At 39.3% G+C, this 26,445-nt stretch overlaps 1 protein-coding gene across 1 annotated transcript in view; it reads right to left on the bottom strand.

The window, feature by feature from the left end:
- NELL2 (NEL-like 2 (chicken)) overlaps positions 1-26,445 on the bottom strand; it is a 200,328-nt gene that overhangs the window by 94,471 nt on the left and 79,412 nt on the right. Inside the window, exons 5-9 of the mRNA XM_009880881.1 lie at positions 25,842-25,914; positions 25,591-25,673; positions 24,395-24,523; positions 23,002-23,104; positions 1,297-1,388 (exon numbers count right to left, since the gene is read on the bottom strand). Of these exons, the coding sequence (XP_009879183.1) occupies positions 1,297-1,388; positions 23,002-23,104; positions 24,395-24,523; positions 25,591-25,673; positions 25,842-25,914 (480 nt within the window). The remainder of the gene's footprint in view (positions 1-1,296; positions 1,389-23,001; positions 23,105-24,394; positions 24,524-25,590; positions 25,674-25,841; positions 25,915-26,445) is intronic.

Raw genomic sequence — 26,445 nt, 5'->3', positions numbered from 1 at the left:
AGGGCTGTCCAGCAGAAGCTGTATGTGTTTCAGTCCTTGAAAAAGCAGCACTTCAATCAGCCATAGTTGCTGCTTAATATTTCTACCCGGACATTCAGGCAGCCCACCAGTAAACAAGTATAAACAACAAAATCCAGACTGGCGCAGCCAACAGAGGCATCTTGTTCACACAGTATCGCGCTTGCCAGCTGCAAGAAACACGAGGCAACATCACATAACTTTTGATGGTTGTTAATTACACCCATTGACTAATCACAGAATTCACGTCCCAGGTGTCATGCTGAAAATGCGAGCTCCCAGCCCTGAAAAGCGTATAACTGAATGCAAAATTATTTCTGGTCAGCTTCTCCTTTCCTTTCTCGAAAAGGTTTCAAAGCACCTACTCCAGGAATTAAGCTCACAAAGATTAAAATCAACAGCAGTAAGACAACAGTCCCCAGTTCTACTTTGTAAAACACATTTTTTTACAACTGTATGAAAACGTTTTGAGATTTCCAGAAACTGGTCCGATAAGACTGCTGCAGCGTGGCCAGAGGAGTTGCTCCCCTCTTTCTCTGCCCTAAAAATGTGCGCTCAGGTTTTCAGCTCCATCCCACAGCATGCAGCTCTCTAACCCGGGGGAATTCCTCCCCATCCTTCCCCCGGAGAGGCAACGTGGCACCCACTGCAGCAGTTCGCGTAATTCTCAACCCGCAGCTGTCCCTGGAGTATATTTTGCCCTTAAAGTGCATTTGTGTCCTGAAGAGCAACTCTGCTCACGCAGGAGGACAAGACTGACTCAGCATCAGGCATGTTCTGTTCACAAATAAAACAACAACCCTACCAAATTTCCATCACTAGAAATACAACCAGACACCTGGTGTGCCTGCTCTTCTCCTTATTTTTCATCTAGCTTTTCCACTAAGAATTATCCTGAACTGCAAATTACGCCCTCATCACATTTGTGCATCTCTCGTACCTGAGCACATAATTTTGAACAATAACATTACACGTGTCAATGGAAACATAAGGTAGTCTACTGTTTTTTTATTACCGATGATGGAGATGATACGTAAAGAGGAAAGAATGCAGCTTGATTGTCAAACTGTGTAATCAAATCTTGCAGCTACGCAAAGTAAATTTATTTGCAGAATTTGATGTGGAACTGAGTAAGACAAAATAAACACAGGGTCCCTTAGATGCCTTTTCTGTTGCCACTTCCTAAGGTAGACCTGTCTGCACTTCAACAGTTTCTTTCAGTGGGACTTTGATATTTCTAATGTGTAAGAATTTTTTTTGCATCAACAGTATTCTTACCTTGCACTCAAACAGAACACAGTCCCCCGAGCTTGAATACACAGTTTCTCTTTGCCCTTCAAAGTAGGTTCTGCCTTCAAATATGCACACCGCTTCAGGAGAGAGAAAAAAAAAAAAAAAAGAAAAAAAAAAAGAAAAACACCATGATTTTGTAAAAAAGTGTTAGCATTCTGCTGATAGTACTGATACATTTTCTCCAAGATAACTGTATTTCAAAATGATTGAATCAGCTGCGAGAATATTCTAAACCCACCTGTAGGAGTCTGGATATCACAAGCAAAAAAATCAGAGGAGAAAAAAAAAAACCCACGAAATAACCAGAAAAGCACGTATAAGTAGAAGTTGAAGGATGTTGAAGCAATATGGATCACGGATAGCTACTGAGGGGGTAGAAGAGCCGTGTCTCAGGTGACGCCAAGGGAGCCGTGACCGCCTGCCGCGCAGCCCAGGGGCGGGAAGGAAAACGGAGAGGTGAGAGCAGCGCGAGTGCCAGTGATAGATAATCAGTTTCTTGAAGCGGAATGTTGTATGATGAAGGGTGATCACTGAAGGCACATATTTGTTATCACAGCCCTTTGATGTTTCATCACCCCATACCGGTGTTTAAACATTACATACTTTTATATTGATTATCCCAGACTTATACCATTACTGCTGAAGTATATCAGAGTATATGAGTTTTATTGTACAGGAACTGACCTTCACTGACTGTCTCTTTTTTTTTTCCTTTGCCCCAAACGGAAGTAGGACCAAGTCTCTGACAATCAAATGACAGAGTGATCCCCCTTCGGGCTCGGTGTCTGTGATAGCACGGGCTGGCCCGCTGCCACTCCTGCGCCCTGGCAGTACCGGGTTCTACAGCAGCATGCTGACACAGCTCATACTGGATTGCTCACTGAAGTTCTTATTCCGTATTTAAGGGTTACATAAAATATCTTCATAGCAAACTGTCTTCTGTTTTGGGTTGTTTTTTTTTTAAATGGGTCCATTACTGCAATTACATTATGCAAAGTATAAAGGCAAAGTGATGCAACTGCTATGTACAGAGAATCGTATGTGTGTCTCTGTTGCTCAGGACACGGTCAAGGCTCATCAAGTAAGCATAATCATGAAATAGCAGGAGTAGGTTTCAAGTTCCAGATTACACGTTAGAGGTCTAATTTGCTAATCATTGATTTGGAGATGTAAATCAATTACACTACAAATCATTCATAGCGAGATTTACCTATTCTGTTTAAGTAGACTACAATTTGTAGATAATTTTAAAATATCTAAAAGTACAAGTGTTTTTATTGTGTGACCTGTATTAATTACCACTTCTGCTGTTATTTTTAATTCTCCTTTACATTTTTTTATAACTTGCAGCTCCTTGATTTTACAAAGTTCTTGTTACTTTGCCGGCATGTAAAAAGTCAATTCTTGTAAATGATGGGCATAGTGACAAAAAAGTTTCTTTTCAAATTCCAAAATATGAGTTATAGCATCTTACAAAATACAAAGTATCTTGTGTTACATAAAATAAGCACAGCACTTTCAAAAAGTAATATCACTGCATGTTGCAACACCCCAAATCCCATGAATGGCAGAGTTTGCAGTTAGACCTAATAAAAGAAGTACAGAAAAGAAGCACAGGAGAGAGTCCAGGGGTGAGTCCTAGGGCTAACAGAAGGAGAAAGTTTGTAAAACATCCACAAAGAAAGGTCATAAAGACTCAAAAAAGCTCAATACAGTGCCTCTTTCCTCTCCCAGAAAACACGCTCTTCTAGAAGGAAATATGTGGAAAAAAAAATCTATATAAATCTTTACTGGGGACTAGTAGATCTTGAATCCAGGCAGGACAAGGCAATCATCCAGTCATATATATCACCTGCTATATATTACAGGCCATGACACTAAACTGAAATACTCATATATTAAGCCCTTTCCCCTGCCCCACACATTTCAAGCTCCAAAGAACAACTACATGTGACAGGAAAAAACAAAGTATAGCAATGCCTGAGGACCACACAATGGCATTGAACTGATAATTTAACACATCCTTGTGTTTCCAACAGGCAGACTATGCCTGTTCACAGGAAAGGCAAAAGATGTCAACTTCACTGTCATTCTGTCTTGGAAATGTTGCCATGAAAAGCCTAAATCAGGACTCAATAAAAATCTCTCTCCTGAAGCCAAAATACTCTTAACATGTGAATAAGACCACACGTAGTATCCATACCACTTCAAACCATAGTGCACTGAATCCAGTCTCCTTATCAACAGTGACAAACCTCTGATTCTTCAGAGAAACTTAGAAAACAATATACATTAAAAAAACATCAAAAGAACACATCCAGCCTAGTGTGAAATCAGGAAGTTACTTCTTGATTCCACCAACGGCCCCCTGAAGTCTTGGCATATGAAATTACTGTAATGCAGTGATGCAGTATCGCAAACACTTGCTTTTGGCAAGAGAATCAATTCTTCTCCATAAAGCCTTGAAAAAAAGAAAAAGTTACCAAATTCTGGGGCTGTGAGAGATCACTTTACCCAGACAGCCCTTGCCCCTTTCCTGTGTGTCTTCATGCACTCTCTGGAGATTGTTTCTCAAGGCTAGAAAGTGTCAGCAGACTGCATGTTTCAAGACACTAGCTTGTGTGGGTCCCAGAAGTTTGAAGCAGTGCTGACTTCCCTGTCTCCACACCTTCGTATGTCACCACAACACCTGGCCACCATCCAGCTAGAAAACTACATCTCATTCCTTGAATTCCCCTAAATCAACATTTCCAACTACTGGATTTTGCTGTGGCTTTGTCAGTAAGGCTATAAAGCCCCCAGGTATCGGAGACCTGCCTATACAGTGATCAAACTCTGTTTAAGAAAAGAGAGAAAAAACAACAAACAATAAATGCCCAAGTGAAAAACTAAATTGAAACTAAATTGAAAACCTGTTAACCTGAACAAGCTGAAACCAAACCCAAGCATGTCTTCTTATGGACTGCTGCTCTCACTGACTACATTCAAAAGGGACATTTCTTCTTGAAATCAACAAAATCAACTTTACTTGGATTATTTCTTTCCTAGAAGAATTCCACCATATTTGGGCAGTTCCTTCCATTAAAAAGGAGCAAGAACTAAGGTACACTCAGAAGCTCTAATTCAGAGCGCTATCACCCAGTTTTTGTCTTCTCACCCATGCTAATCTAGCCAGGTGAGCTTTCAAAAACCACATGGACACTTCACCTACACCTGTACCACCGGCTCCATGTTTAACAAGACTGACACTGGGGGTTTTAGTGATGGTCTACGTTTGCCAGTGCACACTTTATTTTCTTCTCCAACTCTCCCATAAATGACTCTGTATCTTTCCTGTTCTCTTGTCAGACCACTCTTCTTCCACTGCTCACAGAGGAGGTGTCCTGCCAGACAGCAAAGGGCGGATTTTCATCAAGCTACCTGAAGGCATCTAAAAACTTTACTCTGAGGTTGTCTGGTTTGGTGAGCATTGAGCACACTTGGAAATATTTCTAGTAACACAAAGCTACTAACTCTTCTGCCCCACTTCCCTCCTAAGACAGTGAGACCCATGTCCCATGCAGCATGGAAGAGAACGTTCCTCCTGCCTCCTGCCAGCAACTGTCACAGCCAGTACATATCCCATAACGGTGGGGTTTCATGTCTTTATTTTCCTTCAGAAATAAAGATATTTCAACAACATGAACATCTGGACTAGAACTGTGTAATTGGAAAGTCCGGCGAAGATTTAATTTCTGCTTGGCTAGATGCTTCCCAAGATACTGTGATTAGTTTGTGATTGGTATCTCTCTGGAGAAACACATCATCTTTCATCTTCCTAAGTCCTTTCATTTGACAGACTGAGTCACAGTCAAGAAATTACCTGATGATTAGTTGTTCCAGAACTTGATAGTTATTGCCTATGTAGGATTTCATCTACAGCTGAATTATATCAACAACTTCCTCTTGCCATCAAACTTCCACATCCCCCCAGTATCTAAAACAACGTATATTATTCAAAGCACAATTTTCTAAGAAGATGGAACAGGAAGTCTACAAAACCTGTTAGGAAGTTTGACTACTCTTGATGTATTTGTACACAGATTGTGATCAAATATTACAATGATAGGCATCAATACAGGGTCTAAAAAATTATTAGCAAGGTCTGCTTATATCCCCACTACTAATTTACACAGGTGTAGTGATAATACAACTATTCCCTGTAGTACCATTTAGCACATTATGATAACATGGCATCTTCTCCATATTCATCCAGCAAAAGGAATCTTTCGGGAGCCCGCTGGCTGTTGTGTTTGCTCAGTCAATTATCAACAGTTTGTCAAACCGTCGTTTCTCTTTCACAACTCTTTTCTTTCTTCCCACTGGCCTCCAAATGACACTTTCCTTCTGCATTTCTTAAAATGTCCATGCAAAATCCATGACCCAGCTAACTCCTGCCTTCCATCCACTGAGTTCACAGGATGTCATTGAGTGCATTTTCTCACCTCTTTATTTATCACCTTCACTATCTAGATTGTGTATGCCTTTCTCTGAGGAATGCATGTACACTTCCCTGTGGTATCCAAGCTGATTTTGATTCAGACTTATCACCAAGTGAAAGCAGAACGTTTAGGACATTGGTGAACTCCTCAAACCACTTTATTTTCGTGTATTCATAATTGCCCAATGAGTGGCAGATATGACTGTGTTTTGTGAAATTTGTCAGTTATTACGAATGTAACTTTAAATCTGGCAATTGATTCTATGTTGCTGCATTCTCTGTTCACATATGTTGAAGTGGGGGATGGAGGGGAACACACAAAATTAGCATACAAAAAAAACCTGTCTTGTTCATTTAATTTTCCAACCTCCTCCTGTGGAATCTCCTTGATTACATTTTCCACTGTTCAGAGATCAAGGCTTAGGCATTGTGTAAGTCCCATTAATCCTACTTTGCAAGCTTACACAGTGCAAAACCTCTGTGTGGCTTTATCCTCAGAAATGCACACAGAGATAATGGTCACCTTTCATGAATTTCTCTCTCGACAGCCATGCCATTACTAGGCACTGCTCTCACTCCTTTCTCATTTATTTTTGCAGAGATTCGGGCGTTATTTCTTATTTGCTCATTTTGCGGAGAGCACAAGTTCCTCTGTTACTGCAGTCAGTGAGACTGGAGACTTGCTTCATTTCATGCCGTCTCCCTCAACAATTCAAAATTATTCCAGATTTCAAGCTGGAAAATATATTGCTAACTTTTACAGTCAATCACTGTTGAAAAGCTGCGTGTATATGCTTCATCTTCCTCAGCTGAAAAAAGAAAATCCAATTTGAAATTTCCTAATGATAAGGAATCAATTACTATTTCTATCTTATTTCTTGTTAACTGGAAAAACTAAGCGTCCCTATTCCACTGAAAACCCAAAGTCGTTGTTGTACAGCACTTTTACGATCACTTAAGAGCATCTGCGGCATAAGCCACCTCCAACAACACTAACGGGCTGTTTAGTCACATTGGCAATGAGTCAATCTAAAATTACAAATTCTTTCACCTACTTCTCATGTTTCCTATATTTCCCTCAACTACTATGAGGAAATGACACCATTCATCTACCCCATGTGTTCTTGCTGGGAAGTAATTCTGTAGAATTCATCTGAGCCCTAGAATGAGGGCTCCTTGAGGCATCCTTAAAGACCAAAAAAGCAATCTGAACACTGAAAAAGCATATCAAAATGTGACTAAAAACTGTTGATAGCAGTTCAGCCGAGGCAAATAGACCTGACAGATGAAGTAAAACTTTCAAAGCAGGCTGCAGGACAGGGAGTCTAGGAAAGAGTTCGCAACCGATCAAAGCCAATGGACATCACATAGCACAAAGTGAACATGTGGCTGTCTCCAGTTAAACAAAGATCCAATCTGGACAATGTGTTTGATGTCAGCTTCTCTTAAAAATGGCATTATTGCGACCCACACTGCAACTGTAGCTTGGTTAAATAGGGCAGCAAAAATATTTCTACTGACAGACATGCACAACTTTGGCTTTAGAGCAATGGACCATATTCTGCTTGTCAAACAGAACTGGAATATTTTGGACTATAAACACAGGATTTTGAAATCTTGGGCATGACTAATGTGATCAAAATGCCCATCCATTTTATGCTGAATTAACTATATTGGCCATCCCATACTCAAACAACGTTCGCAGCAAAATGTCAAACAATAAAATCAAATGCCAAGACAAAAGCCTTAGAGGGTGTCAAGAGAAGAAAAGCAATTAAGGTTAATAATAATTATATGACCACTGCATTACAATTATATTAAAGCTTTCTAAATAGCACAACAGTCTGCAAGACCAAAAGAACTCCAATGCAAACATTACATGCCTGCTTAATCCTCATAAAAGTGGGATTACATATTATCGGATGGACTCCTTATGTAAGCTATTCGCAATAGTAGTGACATAGTTGTACCGTAGTGAATATGCAAACAGATATTTTATCAAATGCTGACTGCTACTAACAACAGGGAAATATCTGCTTCAGTTCCACCTTCTCTCAGCTGGACTGCCGGGCTAACTGTAAAAGGTGTTTTTCTGAAAACTTTGTTAAGAAAAAAGTGGTGCAGTGTAGAAAAATAAATAGACGCCTCCCTAAAACACCTTATACTTCACGACATGCTTAAACTTGCACATACACCCATCAGAAAGCCTCAAGTCACAGAGATCCATATGCAAGATTAAATCCAACTAATTGATTAGGACTGAGGGTTGACAATTTCTGAAAGGAATGAAAAACTGCTAAAGACCTGCACACTGTGAGTCACTGTTTCAAATATATGAGTGGTAAACAGTTATCACCCATCAGCTTTAATTTACTAAGTAAAAAGCAGGTTGCTTTCTCCATTGCCATGTCGTAAGTTAAGACCACCCATGGACATGACAAGGGAGGACACCTACTCCTGCAACAGCCCTTACATGGGGTAACAGCTACTCTGCTACACAGAGACTTCAAACAGGACAGGGGGGAGAAATCAAGCATTTTGGGATACTACCCGCATTTTTGCCCAGATTTGCGATGAAAAAACAGCGTGCACCAATTATGCATAACTTTCAGAGACACACTTTTGCGTATGACTAGTGCAAGGTTGTTTTCTGCAGCCTTGTGGACACAGATCGTGTGAGTACACTCAGTAAATGGTAAATACCTGTGAATGGCAGCACCTTCAGAGATTTTGACAGTGTTTCATTCGACAGCACTAAAAAACATCCTATGCAAACAGCAAAACTATTCAGTTCCCCGCAAAATGCTAAATCTGGCATTTATTTGGGTGAAAATAACTTGGAAGCGACATTTCCATGCTCCCAAGCCATAGAGGTTCCAAACAGCTTCTGCTCCAAAAATCTGCCACGCTATTTTAGCACCCACAGACTACATCCATACCTGAGTGACTACCAGGGACCCTGCTGATGCTCCTATTCTCAGCCAACTCTCCTTGGCCCAGAACAATTGCCACAGACACTTTAGCTAAAAATTCCACACCGTGACTTTGCCGCACGTGCCTCCCTGGTGAAGGCATGACTTCTTGTGACCTGGCATCAGGTAACTCTATTTGACTGTATTTACATCCCTCCCAAAGCCAAGTGCTTTCTTTTCCCCTCCAAACGTCAGCCCCTTGTTAACTTGGATATTACAGTAATAATCATGTATGTGTATGCCTTATTTGCATAACAGCACAGGGTTTAGACAATGTGTTTAGACGTTTCCAGGAGTGGATTAGTGCACAGATGGAGCACTGTATCTGTAGCTGTTGTTAGAACTCAGTTCTTTCAAAGCACCTGCATCTAGCTCCATACAGGAACCAAACAGGGTTTCACACTTTCAGCTCTTCCTCCACCCCTTTTCATTCCCACATAAGGAATCTGCCCATCCTCCTGTCCCTCTTCTGAGACCCATCATCTTCTTCCCTCACTTCAGTCGGAATGACAGGATTAGTTGGTGTAATCACAAACACTCCAGAGAACTGTACTTAACGTTCTTAAGCTAAGTCCTTATCATTAGTTAGTTCAGCAAAAGGTTTTTAACACAGACAGCAAGGTAAACACATTTTTTGAAATCTTGATTAAAGCCAGTTATGCAAATTGCCTTTCCAAATTTGTTATATACTCACTCTCAACATTCATTATCAAATAGCATTTAATCAAAAACTAATCTTAAAAAAATGAGGTGCTACCAATAGAGTTGGAAATTTTCAAAAGACAACTTTAAATAGAAACCTACGTACACCTAACATCATGCCCCTGTCCTCAAGGCTGCCAGAAGTTACCTTTTTCCTCTGTGCATTCCCAAACGATACAGTACTTCATGTCTAAAGTCAGTTCAGGATTTAAAATAATTAAAAATGTAAAAGTAGCTGGAGCAGATGTTCACAGATTCTGCTTTGTCATAGCTAATTTCTCCAGGGAGCATCTGTTGATGCTCCAATCCAGTCACAGAAAAGCAGTAAGATGAAGTTCATAGCAACTGTTAATAGGACTATTCCTTTTTTGTTTGGGAACTACATCAATGAGGGAAAGCCTTAGAGTAACTGATAATACAAAATATATATATATATATTATATCTATATTAATACTCCTATTGCCTTCAGGGGGATGTTTCCAGACATTAGACTTAGATTTCACATGCTTCTGCAATCAGGTGTGTTTGTCTATATGGGGCTCCAGTGTATGCCAGTCTCCAGGAGAGCTGTAATACTTTCATCTTACTGATAATGTCAGCCAAGTCACTCTTTTTTCCTTTTCCATAGTCTACCACTACCTTTGTATGGAAACCAAGAATCAGAAAGTACACTAAAAAAAAAAAGATTGCATTTTTAGTTATTGCCTATTAGCATCAAACCTGCACAAAGCAAAGTACAATTCTGCAATTTCAATGGCACAGAAGAGAAATAGGTACATCTTTAAATGTAACACATTTCATTACCAAGGATCTCAGAAATTACTGGAATGGGTTAAATAGCATTAAAACAAAATGCTTAATGAATTTTATGAAACCTGTTCTCAGTGTTCTTCATTTTGTTCAAGCTCTTGAAAACCTGAGAGAAAAATACCATTTTGCATTGATAAATTCCTGAATTTGTTTTCAATATGTTATTAGCAAATACCTTGTTTTCGTCAGTTGCAGAGAAGCGGTATAGACATTTAGCAGAATTAAAAAGGAACAGTGGACTTAGGATGATCAAGTTTGACAGATAAAAAAATTGGGGTGTTGCCCTGGCAAGAACAAGGTCTGTCTTTCCTGTGGAACAATCTAGTTTTGTTAGAGGGAACTTCACTGGGATTGAGAAAATGAATTGATCTGTGATCACATCCCCTTAATACCCAGGGAATACTTCAGCAATTCCATGAGAAATGTGAGGAGCAAATAACCGTAACGCTAGAAAGGTGCTTTGAAGACATAAGATAACTTTATTATAATACCGAATCATATTGAAAAGTGAAATTAGTTTCTCCTTCCCTTCCCTCTAAATTCTGTTTTTCTAAGAGCTAAAATAACGTGAGTAAATATCTTGAGAGAAAGAAAAAAGAAAAAAAATCGCCCTTGAATCTTGAATAAACATCAGTAACAGTATGTACTTTTCCTGCAGGATACAATCCTGACTATGAGAACAAGGGCATAGCGCACAGTGCCAAAAGCTCCAGGTCAGAGCTCACAAACATCTAGCCAGAAGTGCAGAGACACACCTGAGAGAGAAGCCTGACAGGGCAATGACTCATTTATTTTCATTTTCCCTTACTCTCACCACATCTTTGGCTCTATATCTAGTGTCTTATCTTTTCTCTTACATTTAAATTGTCAGATCCTGCAGAATGGTGGATTGTCTTTGGTGTGTACAGTAAGTAGACTGATGGCTCTTCATAACAGCAGGGTTTTAAAGCTGTTAATGCAACAAAATTTGTATTGTTTAAATACCAATAATTAACAGCAATAACAAGTACAGCTACTTAAATGTATTTGCTTACTGCATCTACCTACTTCCAAGTCAATCATGGTCTGCTAAGAACTGCATTCTAAATGTCAGCATCCAGTTTGTTTTGCAATATGTCCTTCAAGTTGTTGTTTGGTTTTGGTTGTTGTTTTTTTTTGGGGGGGAGGGGGGATACAAATGGCTGTCATTCTCTAAAGGAGAGAGGTTTTCTGTTTCACAAAATATTTTATTTCAACAACCACCTTAGGATTTTATTTAACACACCTTGATATCTGTCCACACACATTTAGAAAAGGTTAGAGTTCAAAACATGGAATTTTATTGGAAAGAATGAAGGACAGGGCTCTTGCTGTCCATGATCAATTGTCTGCAAGAAAGAAGTATGATTGGGACTTGCTTTAAACAGTACTGGTAAAGAGCTTCCCAGATGATGAAAGACTGTTGCAAGGTACACACAGACCAGTTTTCAGAGTACAGCAGAAGCCAAGGTGAGGATTTTTAATCTGTTTGCCCACACCGTAAGAATCAACCTGTTACTTCCACTGAGTTTTCGCAGGACTCAAGATGTCACACTGGAAACAGGAGCAAAGGTGCAAACATGTGAATCAAGATGGTTGAACTGATGCAGGAAAATGAGGATGCGATCCCTTTATTTAGATGTCTATTTTAATTTTCTATTTTTTTAAAATATATCCACTTATTTTTTCATAGCAACTCTGCAATAAAGTATTGCAAAATTAGTAAATGAAAAATTTGTGGTTAGGTGCTTAAACCATACTACCAACTTTACACATACAGAGCCACAGAAGACCATGGACAAGATTTACACATTCTGAACTCATATTCTACTACTATTAAGAAGCCTAAGAACTTCACAACCACCATATGCAAGATTGTCATCTCTTCTATGCTATACTCAGATTTGATTTCTCATTTAGGTACCCTGAGGATCTAACAAAGCTTCTAGATATGTCACGATGGAAATACCTACAAAACAAACTCCCCCTTCACAAGCCTGTAGAAAATGCCTAGAGAGGTTGCTGCACTTTGGTGAATATAAATATAACCTGAAGAAACTTCTTAAGGAAATAATACCTGAATTTACATCTGTTTGTCAAAATAATAATGATATAGGGAGAATCGTGCCAGTTCATCTTCCCTACCTTCAATGTATTTGATACTCCCTCACTAGAAATAACAGGTATGTGCCTATTTTCCAGATGAGTTAAGCATATTTTCTTACTTTGCTTTCAGAGTAAGAAAAAAAAAAAAAAGGAAAAAAAAAATCTGATAATTGAAACCAAGAATTTTCTGCCCCAGTTTGTTACATCATACAATGCTGTCACTGTTATACCATTCTAACACTACTATATATAAGTATATACTGGCCATCAGAAATAAGCAAGATAAAAAAAGCTCTTCTTCACCATTAATAGCTTAGGACAATACAAAAAAAACAAGCCTAATAATATCTTCAGATTTTATTCACCTGTTAGGGAAGAAAATCTAGATGTTAAACAAGGGATTTTAATGCAATGTCATCAATTACAAATAAAATGAAATCTGGGAAACCAGACAAAATTATACTTGAAAAAAAGTTTACATAAACCAGGGGAGTATCAGAATCTTCATTTCTAAGCAGAAAGTTAGCGAAATCATTTCAACAAGTAGTAAGAAAAAAATACGAGTCAGCTATTCCGTATAGGAAGGCTTAGGATGGTCAACTACCCTCCCAAACAAATGGACAGAGCTTTCTTCTTAGTGGAAACTGGTACCAAACAACCACCCACCCCCACCAAAAAAAAAGCCAAAATTAGTAAAAACACTCTCTATATTGGCAAAGATGCAGAACAGTGACACAGAAACATGAGAGTCACTGTAGATAGAGCGCTGTGCCCGGTACAGTGAAGAAAGCAAGTAGCAGAAACTCCAGATAAAGAGGACTGCAATGATTGTTTTGAAAGGAACAGATGAGAAAAGTATAAGAAAGGACAGTTACACTGTATCTGCTGAGATTTCAATTTTAAAGTTGTGTCTCACATGGGACAAAAATGGCCATTATTTGAAACCGAATATATTTTATGAGCTGACAGATGTAGAAACAGTGATCAATAACAGCCCAGAGGTCTATACATCACACTTCAGATATCTGCAAGTGAAGGCTACGAGAATTAACCAAGCAGTAGAAGGCTTTATTCACCACATGTTTCCACTGAAAAAATTTCAAACTTCTGCAGTCCAAAAGACTGAAAACCACTGGTTTAAATCATTATCTTTACAAAAAGACAAATAAAGGATAACAGTTTACATCATTTTATATTAATCTCACTGAATCAACTTCACTCATATTTTACCATCCCCTTCTTAGACTGCCAGAGAAATAAGATCACATTATTGACGGTTTTGTGGTGGGGTTTTTTTCAGTATTTTATTTATTGAGTTTCAGCCTTCACAGCCTTCCCATTTTTTCACATGACATAGGCACTGTCAGAAAACTGTATGTGTGCCTTCTTTTACGCTTCCCTGGCTCCTACCAGTGTCTCCCCTTGGCCAACTTTCCACCCAAATGGCCCTTGACAATGTGGCCATCCTATGATGAGTAACAGTATGTCGGGTGCAAACTGGTCTTTGAAAACTACACAGGTCTCAACAAGCCACGAATCTCGCTTGGCTGGTTGGTTTTTGTTATTTTGCTCTGCGCAGCTCCATGAAGTGCTCTCTGCCTCCAACTTGTTACTTTTCTGTGACCTCGGCCAAAAACTACAGTTTTGGGGTATTCAGCTAAAGCCACGTTCTGCTCTTTTCAGAACACATGCCCATTAAAGAACATTGTTACTGGTACTACAGAGATTTGCAAGATCTAGGCAAGAAACGCTCTAGGCAGAAACTAGAATATCAGCTACAAGCTGATGATTTGGCAATGTGCTCCTGGTTGCAGGACCAAAAAAAAAAAAAAAACCCAAAACCCAAAACACCCCCAAAACCCAAAACAAATAAACAAAAAAAACCCCGCACTCCAATAATACTGCAGGTGCAGAGCGACATTAGCACATATTGAAATCAATGCACAGCCATGTGAATGACCACATATCCTAGGTAATTTTTGTAATTGTAAATAGAACTTGATTTTTTTTTATTATTATTTCGTAGCCACCTAAGCAAATTCTGGTGAAAACAGCATTACTAAAGTCAGGGTAGTAATTTATTGGAGACTGGAACACTGCCAATCTGTCCACTCCCAGCTGCCTGAAAGCCAAAATATTCATATGTAACATATGTTAATGTTTTATTTGCACTGTAAATAAGGAAAAATATTAATACACTGCAGGTATTTTATATTTTGTGAACTCTCTGGTAAGAACGTAATGAAAAAGGAATAGAAAAGAATAGGTTCTTTTCCCAGACAGCCTCGACAAAACAGGTTATAAGGTGCAGGGGAGAGCAGAGCACAGCCTACAGCAAAGTTTCCCATGTAAAAAATATTTTTAATTCTCTACCAATAAAATTACCAATATTACATTTCCAAATCCTTCTTTAGTGCAGATTGCTATACATTCAGTGCAATGTATTTTAATGAATAAGGATTCTCTTAAGCATACTTTATTTTGTAATTCATTCCTCAGGCACACAGTAAGACTAAAACCAGGTGACTTTACCATTAACCGGAATTCTCCTCATCTACTGATACGTTGCCTCCAGACCTAGAGTCTTCTAGTGGAGTTCCATAATGCATGGGGTCCAGAATCACTAAAAAGCGACTCACCTAGGAGGGAGCTGCACTTTGATGCATGAAAGTCTGACTGAGGCACAGTGCGCCAACCCCCTCGCCCAGTCCTCCTCTGCTAATGCAGAACAGTGAAATTAAAAGGACGTAGGGAAGGAGGAAAGGAAACATAGAAGCAAAATATTCTGAGAAGTCCAATTATCATAAGCTGGATTTCAATTTGCTGTAGAGCTGTATTTTAATTTACACAGAATAACAGAGATAGGAGGACTGCTCAGAAAGGAACTGTGAGTGAAAAGACTCAGCATTTCCCTTCTGATGGAGGTATGCTGCCCAGCTTACACAGAACAAAGGTCACTGGAGACTACGAGATCTGCACCAAAAGGCCCCTGACAATTCTGCCATTAGATATATAACTGATATAAACAAAATATATTGCTGTGGCATAAGGGTAATTTGAAAATTTCTATGGCTTTACCATGGAAAATACAGCAGAGACTGTGCAGCTAGGGTCAGGGGTGAGATTGGCACTGCCTACCAAAGCCAAGGGGTGTCTTTCCACTGTCTTCAGCTGGCTTTGAGTTCAGAACAGGAAAGGCCCCAGAACACTCTTAGAGTGTCTCAGTGCTCAGCTTCCCGAGACGTTACAATTCCCAGAGAAGAGAAGTCTCTGAGGAGATCTTCCCAATGTGTGCAAACACCTGATGGAAGGGAATGAAGAAGAGGGAGCCAGACTCTTCTCAGTGGTGCCCAGTGACAGGACAAGAGGCAACAGGAATGAATTAAAACACGTGAAATTCCATTTGAACACAACAAAGCACTTTTTTACTGTGAGGGTGACCAAGCACTGGCACAGGTTGGCCAGAGAGGTTGCAGAGTCTCCATCTGTGTAGATATTCAAAAGCCGTCTGGACACAGTGCTGGGCAACTGGCTCTAGGTCGCCCTGAATGAGCAGAGAGATTGGACCAGATGACCTCCAGAGATGCCTTAAAACCTCAACCATTCTGTGAGATTTTGAGACTGTAGGAGCTATGCTGGATTCACAAATGATACATGCATCAATTCTGGTTTTCTACTATAGCTTTGTAAATTTAAAATTGCTCCACTAACTTTATTGACCTATGTGAGTTCAAGGATATACTTTTTCCCTTCAAAAATACTTCTTTAGAAAAATATTTGTATCCTATTTATGAATGAATATAAATACTGCCTTTCTTTTGAAGACACAGAGTTGCTGAATTAATAAAATGGTATAAGGGAGGAGTACAGTGTAATTCATCTCAGTAGTACAAGTATGTACATAATGCTTTTTACCTGTCATAATGTGATACTATCATTGTATGTGATTCAAAAAGCCTGAGAAATAAGGTTCATGTGAATCATTTCAGCACAGAAAATCCAGAAAGCAGAGGCTGAACGGATACTATTCTGCTAAATGCTAAATAACATTCAGAAGTTCTGCATGCCGACTACAAGAAGCTATAATAAATAACATGGCTGTAGGAAATAATCCAGTGCCGGCTATATTCCAGGTATCTCTTACTACTGTTCTAAAGTAGGCTGATTTATCTGATTTTACATTAAAAAAAAAATCTCAAAATAACAAATTTATGCTTTACTTGAACTTGTATCTTTACAAAGCCATATATACATATTTATAATGTAAAAGCAACTACTCCTTTGCATTAGCCAGAATGTTGCTTCTCCTTTATATTCTACGGTGTGCATTTTTTTAAAAAAGCTCTGACAAATGACATTGCTTCACTGCTAAAAACTGCCTCCTCTCTCTCCAGTACTGATGCCTGCTCTGTTGCCCTGAGCCTGCGGGCTGCCCCACAGCCCTGAGACCCGTGCCACGTCCCCACCAACCTGCTGGAGCTGCTCTCTGGTTTCCAGACCACCCCTTCCTCTGATTTACTGCAAGAATAAGACAGCCTGTTCAGACAGCGCTCACTAATCCTGTAATTCCATCATTCCTCTGAGCTGCAGCCTCTTCTCTGTGCCATACTGAATGCAGGAGAAGCTCCTCCAGCACTTGGGCAAATGAGATGGGGGCTGGCATGCCACACTGCCACCCATGCACGTCACCTAAGGCGAGACGGTACCACTCCTGCAGCCCTGAACAAAGGTGGCAATTTTGTGAAAAGATGAAACTCAGTGAGCAGCACAGGCCCATGTCCGTAATGGTTCAATCCACCTGGACAAATGATGAATTTCAGAGGAAGCTTAATCAATATTCCTTGGGTTTCCAGATAAGAATTTTGCACTCTTGCTGATGGTCAACTGCTGTGCAAATGAGAGGCAGATGGGCTTTCACAGCTCCTTCTCTCTGTGTCAGTAGGGTACAAGTGCTGGTGCTTCCAAGAGACTGTAGCTTTGAGGAAAATTCAATGCATCATGAAGAGCAAAAGGGGAAATCCCCTGAATTTTCATTATAACGTTAAAAGTTTCTGTAAACTAGCAAGATAGATCACTGCATCAGAAACCCTTCCATGGTATAAGAGCTACCATGTCCAGATCTGTTTTAATTATTTTGTTCAAAAATCCTTCCCAAGTTATATAACTCCATCTATATGCTCTCTCTCCAGCCTGCTAGCAGCAGAAGTGTGAGCTGATCCAACAGAGCCCTGTGCTTCTCACAGTTGCTTAAAATACTTGTGTTAGTGTGGATTTGGCTACAGTGCACCAGAAAACCAACAAATGTCCTGGTTCAGGCAAAAAACAAGTGCATGGAAAAATCACAGCCTGCAGGTTTGAACATAACGGCTCAGCTGTTAACCTCCACTGAAATCTGTTGGGATAGATCTAAATAGTTTGGGATTAGGTCTATAAGTATCTGCAATGTCACTGGGAGGAGGACAGTGATAAGAAGAGAGCAATCTCTTCCTGGAGATCAGTCTTTGATGACGGGAATTATTACTGCACCAGATACTGGTACAAATATCACTTCTGGCCTTAAAAAAATGAAAATCAGCTACTTTGTTAAAAATACACTGGCTCCATTTAAGAAAGGACATATATCACGTAGCTATTGGAAGTGATGCCTTAGTGTTAATACACTGACTATAAAAACGTTACCATAAAAAGATTTGCTGACCAAGTAGCAATTGTCTCAGCTACTAAGACATTGGCAGTCCTTCCCCAATTCACTTAAAATAAATGAACTTGTCCTTGTACTTCTTAAGACAAGTCTGTGGTCTAAAGCAATACTTTATAGGGTCAGTAGGGGAGCTTAGTCTCCCCCTCAGTTTGTATCAGTACCTATCACCACACAATGCATTTCTCTCTGCAGAGGAGAGAGAATTTAATGATCTCTTGCACATTCCTTCTCAGATAGGTTTAAAATTGCATTAGGAATAGAAAAGAAAGTGGTCTCTGCTTCTCAGCGCCAAACAATTCTCCACAGGAAGCTCCCATTGATCTAAGATGTATGCTCTAATAGCTGGACTAAATTTTGTGTTGAATGGCTTGTCTGTAGCTGAAACACATATCCAACACGCTGGCCAATTTATGTACCTTGGAAGATCATTGCTTCTTTTAGCCCATTACAGCTAATACAAAACACAATGATAATTTGCATGCATTGCCATTCCTTATGCCAGCAGCACTGACCTTCACACAAGACAAAACAGAACAAGTTGTCTGAATGTCCTCAAACAAAGGTATGGAGTTAGGGAAGAAGTTCAGGGTTTGTTATTTTTATTTTCTTTTGGCTCACAAGAAGAGCCAAAGTCAAAGCGATACTGGTAAAAAAAAATCTACAACATTCCTTACTAAGTGTTCTTCCCTGAACTAAAGATTTTTAAAAAAACATGAAGAGTCAGTTGCGCTGAAATTCCTAACGTGTCACCAAATAAGACAGAACAAAACTGGGCTGAAGTTCAACTCCTAGGGCTTGGCAGCGTAGTAGGCTCCCGTGATTCTCGTAGCGTTACTGTCAAGACCAGGCTTAAAAATCCAGTGTTTTCCATTCCTATCCGACACACCTGATATTTGTTACAGTAAGTGATGGAAAGATTAACCTCACAACTTTAGCTGTCTAAAAGTTTGGTATCTATTCTAATTGCCTGGGCTCCCTATATAGTCCATGGAAAGAAATGTCCACCTTCAGAAGGCAATTCATCCCATCTATTCCAGGCCCTTCTCAGCACCAAGTCCCCTCTGGAGGTGACAGTCTGCTCCACTGGCTATTGAGAGAGCCTAACTGGTGATGTCCATACTAGTAAATGAAACAGGACGGGTACATGAAACAGAAAATGACAACAGGCTTGAAAAGGCTTGATTACAGTCTGTAATCCTCCATGTAGTCTGAATGTTAGCACACTTCATGGCACCATTTTGGCTTGTACTGGCCAACATGATCTGAAGCAATGCCAGGCATGGCTGGGGGGACAGGACTGATTAGAGGCCATTCCCAGTCAGCCATCTGGATGCAGATACTCTGTTGAGGGGGAAGGGGAAGACAGCTTTGCCATGTAGATGTGAGCCGCAAGTGCCACCTAGCCCCAGGGCCACCGGACTGTGCCTGTCCTATTTTATTTACTAGTATATATACAGATTATATTCCAAAATTCTACATGTCTAAAGTCATGTGGAATTAATCCATCTTCAATCACTATTAAAAAAAACAAAGAAAAAAAAAAACCTGTGAAGCCTGATTTCTGATCACTGCAAAAGCCTTTTTACTCTCCCATGCCAACTGTCATTGAATCAGACAGCACTCTTTGTATTTTCAAAATAAAGGAAGAAGTGCAAAGGAAAGCGCTTCACCCTGGATGAGACACAGTAACAAGGCTGCCATAGCTATCACTGCCTGTGCAGTCCTACTCCTGACAATTTGGCAGAAACAGCCCATCATCTGGTACGTATTGGGACCACAAATACCAGGAAGGAAACAGACATACCCATACGTGACATCAAGCTGAGTGGTACGATCAACATGCCTGAGGGATGGGATGCCATCCAGAGGGACCTGGACAAGCTCGAGAAGTGACACCACGTGAACCTCACATAAGGCTCAACAAGGCCAAGTGCAAGGTCCTGCACCTCAGTTGGGACAGTCCCCGATATCTATACAGGCTGGGGGATGAAGGGATTGGGAGCAACCCTGCCAAAAAGAACTTGGAGGTACTGGTGGATGAAAGGCTGGACATGAGCCAGCAATGTGCGTTTACAGACCAGAAAGCCAACCATATCCTGCGCTGCATCAAAAGAAGTGTGGCCAGCAGATTGAGGGAGGTGATTCTGCCCCTCTACTCCGCTCTCGTGAGACTCCATCTGCAGTACTGCATCCAGCTCTGGGATCCCTGGCACAGGAAAGACATGGACCTATTGGAGTGGGTCTGGAGGGGGGCCATAAAGATGATCAGAACGCGGGGGCACCTCTCCTATAAGGACAGGCTGAGAGAGTTGGGGTTGTTCAGCCTGGAGAAGAGAAGACTCTGGGGAGACCTTATTGCAGCCTTTCAGCACTTAAAGGGGGCTTATAAGAAAGATGGGGACAAACTTTTTAGCAGGGCCTGTTTTGATAGGACAAGGGGTAGATTCAGGCTAGATATAAGGAAGAAATTTTTTACAATGAGGGTGGTGAAACACTGGAACAGGTTGTCCAGAGAGCTGATAGACACACCATTCCTGGTTCAAGATCAGGTTGGACGGGGCTCTGAGCAACATGATCTAGTTGAAGATGTCCCTGCTGATTGCAGCGGGGTTGGACTACGTGACCTTTAAAGGTTCCTTCCAACCCAAACTATTCTATGGTTCTATGATTCTATGTTCTATCTTGAAACATATACTGAACTCAGCTAAAGAACAGTGTATTAGGCATCACTTTTTCTCAGCATTTATGATGGACTGTTCAATACTAAGGATAGTGGCTCCTTGAACAACACACCCTAATTAGCTGCTTTCCCAGCTATAAGCCATATGTGTTCACTCTACGTAATCTAGTCAGATGCCACATCCCCTGATACTTTTCTAAGAATTAAGAACAAAAAGTTATTCTCAGAAACTGTCCAAATGAAGGAATTCAGCTCTGATTGCTCAAGCAAGAACTGTGGTCACTGAGTACACTGACCACAGTCAGCTCAGACCTTGAGCTGAAGACGTCAAGCAGGCAGGGTACAGCTAGCACATATACACGATCTCAGTGACAGCTCAGCATTTTCACCAAAATGACCTGGAGAACAAGTGAGGGTCCTGCAGTCTCCATTTCCTCTAACTTCCACTCTTTGTGTTCTTCAATGGCATGTAACTACCTTGTCAACTTGTAACGACCTGCTACTCCAATTTACACTCTCCGTCCTTTGGTTTGATTTCTTTTGAAAGGCACTTTAAAGAACCTTCATTAAATTAGGAATAATTTTTCAAAAGAAATTCCTACTTTTATTTTTTGATCTAATAATTTTTCTGGTAGTTTGTCAGGAGAGTTATATGTGTGCATGTTAGTTACAAATTGAATTATGTACTGGCATCAAATTAAGAACGCTGGAAGCTAAAAAGCTTTTGATAACATTAAGCATATCAAAAAAGCAGTATCAGAGTAAACTTCACAGTGCTCTGTACCAGAACTGTATGTTAATTGGAAGGAGAAGTAGTAATGCTGTACGACAAGGTCAGTGTCCATATACTCATTGACATTTCTTGACCTTTGTCAAGACACCCAACAAAAACAACTTCATAAGAAGTCTTATGATGTGAGCGCTTCCCCATTAACATCTGGATCGAGAATTCACAACTCAATTCACAGGGGGTACATTAAAAAAACATACTTGAGAGGAACAGGTTTCCAAATTCTGCCAACACGGTCAAAGATTCAGACAGAGGCTTGAACTCCACACATCTCACATCCCTGAATTACCAATTCCCTGAGCCATCTAATATGCATGGAAATTCTGTGTAGCTGGTTAAAAAGAAAAAAAAAGTATTTGAATTCTCATTTCCTCTCAATTAGAATTAATCTACTTGAGTAAGTTAATAAGGTTTCATAAAATGGGATGGTTTGTGTAACTTCTAACACAATTAAATATTAATAAACTCCTGTGGGAGCAAGATCAATGGAGTACAAAATGTCTTCCTGAATTTTATCTTACAACATGTCATTTTAACCAGTTATATATTTCTCTATAGTCTGTAAGAAGTTTTATAAAGCAGCAAAAGAGTTATGAAACCACGTAGAAAAATCTCAGCATTTACAGAATAAAGAAGTGTGTGCGTCTCATGCTTAATTTCAGAATGGATTCCACCATAGTCTAAAATCAATCACATCACATATACGATACATGTCCATAAAAACCCTGAAATATTATATATAGTCTAACTGGATAGTGATTAACCTAAAAATCCCCTTCTCTGGCCCTATTTGCAACAAAACCACAATGCTATAAAACCAGAAGGTAATCACCTATCTTAAATGACAATATTAAATTACTTCCATCCAGTTTCCTGTATAATTCTGTCTGACCTTTTGTGAAAGAACATTTCTAGGTGTCTGGGTTTTGCTGGTCTCTTGGGTCTAGTATGAGTTTTCTCTTCCCTTAATTACAGAAGAAGAATCATAAATTTCAAGCTTCATTTCTCACATTACAACGTAAGGTTGAAAGTACATTCTTCTTCCAATAGAGGTGTTAGAAACACTGGTCAAAACAAACACAAGGCAACTGTTCTTGAATTTCTAGCAGTTTGGTCTAAAAGATAGACTATGGCAGTCTGCCAAAAGTTTTTTAAATATTTTTTTTTTCTTTTTAAACATTGATAAGAAATATCTATGCTTAAAAAAAAAAAAAATAACTAAAATGAAACAAAATAACCGCACCTGAAAAATGAAAATGTTCTGGTTATCATATTTTCCAAAATATTTCGGAGCAGTCTAAGTTCCCCAACCCCTCAACTAAAATATTTAATTCCCTGACCAGTTCTTTCACTGACGTGTTCATAAAGAGGTTCATTTTCTTTACAGATTTCAAAGTATTCATTAGAAGGAAGCACCACCTTAAACTTACATTGACATTCTTTGCAGCACTTGCCATCCACATACGCCAGGGCGGAGTTAAGCGGGCAGTCAGAGTGAGGGCAAATCAAAGCTTCGCACTGCACGGTACCGTTCTAGAAGAATAAAAGGTGCTTAACTGATAGTTATATTTAGTAAGAGCAGAGATGTTCTCAAATGCAGGAACTTAGAAATCTATTTTTAATGCAATGAATTCTCTAACTTCACCCAAAAAGACATTCTAACACGGTTCTTTTAATAACTACAAGAAGAGAAACTATGCCTTTAGAATATTATACATACAATCTTTTAGTCATGTATGATGTGTTCTTTGAGATGATAATGATCAATATTTTTTTAAAGGCAAATCTATGTGGAGGTAAAACATTCTGCCAATCAGCAGCAAACTGACAGATTAGTGTAAAATAAACTCACAGAACAATACTCTGCCTTCTGATTTTTACATAAGAGACAATACATTTCTAAAAGGTAGCAATATCACAGCTGCAAGAATAATCCGAGACAAGAATACGTCATGCATTTAACACTAAATTCAAAGAATTTTAAATAGCTATCAGCCAGATTTGATACCATGGACTAAGTCTTCTTTTCATCAACGACAAGACACTAAAAGCAAAATTAATATCCCTCCAGAAATACAAAGATCAAAATCATACTAAGCTTAAGGAGAACCATTTAGCAAATTACACATAGCAGCAAATCATTCTCAGGTGCGGTACAGACAACAAGTGCCTTTCCACCAATTTCTAATGGCCTTGGATTAGGCATTTAATGAGTTCAAATGGAATTAATGAGTTTTACGTGAATGGACAATAACAAAGATGCCACGGTTTGGCACCTGAAAGGATACCTGCATTCTCTTCTGCAGTTGTGATACCTTTGGGAATCTTCCATCCACCTTACAAATCCTTTTCATTTGTGATATGCCAAAGCGTGCGTATGACCCTGACATTTTACTCTTTATTACTTATTGAGATGTAACCAAAGGCAACCAAAGGGAATCAGACACAAGGGATCTATTAAATCATTTGCTAAGAAAAAGGCTGTGTTCATAGTGACAAAAAGCAGGGAATTCATTATCCAGAGAAACCGTTTGCCACTCAGGGCATGGGAATAACACGATAGCTAAGTATACTGCATAGCATCTGCCTATGGTGACATGAAATATATGAGAGCTACATGTGCTGGTACTGCTGAAACAATAGGAAAATGTATTTATTAATACCATTCCTTAGATTTAGAACAGGTCTTCTAGCTCTTTGTTGTTACTACCTAGCAGAACACCTGGAAGTTTCCCCATTATTTGCCTCAATATTTGCCTCAATAAAACTCTTATCAGAAGAAACGGTAGAGTTCCTGAGTCTCGACTCGAATTATAGCCATACCGTGCAAGTGCAGTTCTTACAGCCATCTGTCCAGGATTCAAACTCTCTGTAAGTCGTGCCCTTCATTGTGCAGGTCCTTTCACAGTAGCACTGATCCAACTTGTTCATCCTCTGCTCAGCTTGGGACAACTGTATTTACAGTTCACAAAAAAGTTTTGAATTTTGAAAAGTTTCCACATCAGTAAAAATATGATTAAAACTGTCCCCCTTATTGTCAAGCATGCAGATGACAGAATACATGCAGGAAAACGCAGTCAAAGATAATAAACCAATTACTGTCAAATACAATATGATTAAAACACCAGTCATTCAGAGATGGAAATTAAGAAGCAAGACACAACGCTTTTCATCTTTCACTAATAACATCAAGGATGTCATGAAACAAAGTGAGTAGGTCACCATGAGTATGGTCCCTGATTTCTTATCTCCGTATGTGTGAACTGACCAAGAATCTTGCTCTACATCAACTACTTGCAGATACTAGGTTATGCACAAAAGACCTGAATCTGATTAGAGAGGCAAAAGTAGAGGTAAAGCTCAAAACCAACATGTTAGCAATTGTTCCTCCACTTCAACCAAGGAGTTTTTAGCATTTGTGTATCAAATTAGCCAGGTAACAGCATTCCTGCAGACTTCTAAAGAACTGACATTTAAAACCAGAAGAGTAGTCTATGTCTACCTGCAGACATGAATGCTTTTGGTGTGATATTCTGGGGGGAAAAAAAAAAAAAAAAGAAAATGCTGCTTTGGATTCTTAATTCCTTGTCTTGCAAATATGTTGTCTAAACACACCTTTGGCAACTCAGGTTTAGAAAAGTCTTGGACCAATAAGTCTTGCTGCAATAAGCACTATAAGCACAGCAACCTATTTCATTCCAGGTTTATTGACTTCTTAGCCTAATAGATAAGAGTTTTAATATCTATGAGCCCTTTCCTTGCTCAGGGATTTGGATTCTGTTCACTATTAAAAGATATGATTCTATAAAAATATTAAAACACAAGAAAGCTCTCTGAACTGGTATTTTGTAGGTAGAGACACCAGGCACAGATATACAAAAATATTAACATACCACGCAGGGATGTTCTGCAAACACCCATGTGCACATCCCCACATAGGCACAAATAATCTAATAAGCCAGCAAGTAAAGCCTTAGAGTCCTCATTTCTCCTGTGCCATGCCTCCTAGTAAACATTACCTTAGCTGATGTCTTGGCTAAAATGTCTTGCAGTTCCATAATTTTCTGCACGAGTCCATGGAAGTCATTACAAGTTGGGCATGCTAGAATAACAAAATAATGTCTATTATTAACAAAAACATGTATAGGCTCCATCATGTCAAAGTTGACAACCAATACACTGAAACTCAAGGCTTTAAGAAAGCTTGTAGGACAGAAAGAAGGTACAAAGTACAGCTCTCATTTCATGGCATAAGAATTAATAGACTTACTGCGATTAAGATCTGGGCATTGAGAAATAAATCCTTGAGGCATGACAAGTAATTGCACATCTTGCATTATGCCCTATTTGTACGTTGAGGGGAAAAAAAAAAAAAAGGATACATTATTTTTACCTGTCAAAATTATGTTTTCCATTCACCATGTAAAACATTAAAGCCCCCACAGAAAAACTGCCTGATAAAAACAATACTTATGAATACACAGCTTCTTGCCTGGAGTCAATGCAGTGATAGAAGAATGAAGAGTAAGTAAAATAGATAGATGTACAAATACAGACATACCAAATCATTTTTAAAGACATAAGATTAAATGTCAAGATGTAATTATGTGGCAAGAGTTTGGTTGTTTTGAATTCATCTTTATTTTTAGTTAGCCATTGCAGAAAAGCTTGAAAATGACCTTTAAAAGTAATCTGAAAAACAGTTGCAGTTTCAGTTACTTTGAAACACTTTTAAATAAAATGCAGATTTTGCACTAAGCAATAACAGTCAAATAGAAGGGAAGATGAAATAAACTTGAGTCAGGAAAAACATATTCATGCAAGCCCTTTATGATTTTGATGGGGATCTTTCCATAAAGCATGCAGAATGCCGA

The sequence above is a fragment of the Charadrius vociferus genome, unplaced genomic scaffold (assembly GCF_000708025.1).
Source record: "Charadrius vociferus isolate BGI_N301 unplaced genomic scaffold, ASM70802v2 scaffold52, whole genome shotgun sequence".
Classification (NCBI taxonomy): domain Eukaryota; kingdom Metazoa; phylum Chordata; class Aves; order Charadriiformes; family Charadriidae; genus Charadrius; species Charadrius vociferus.
This window is presented reverse-complemented; position numbering and strand designations above follow the sequence as displayed.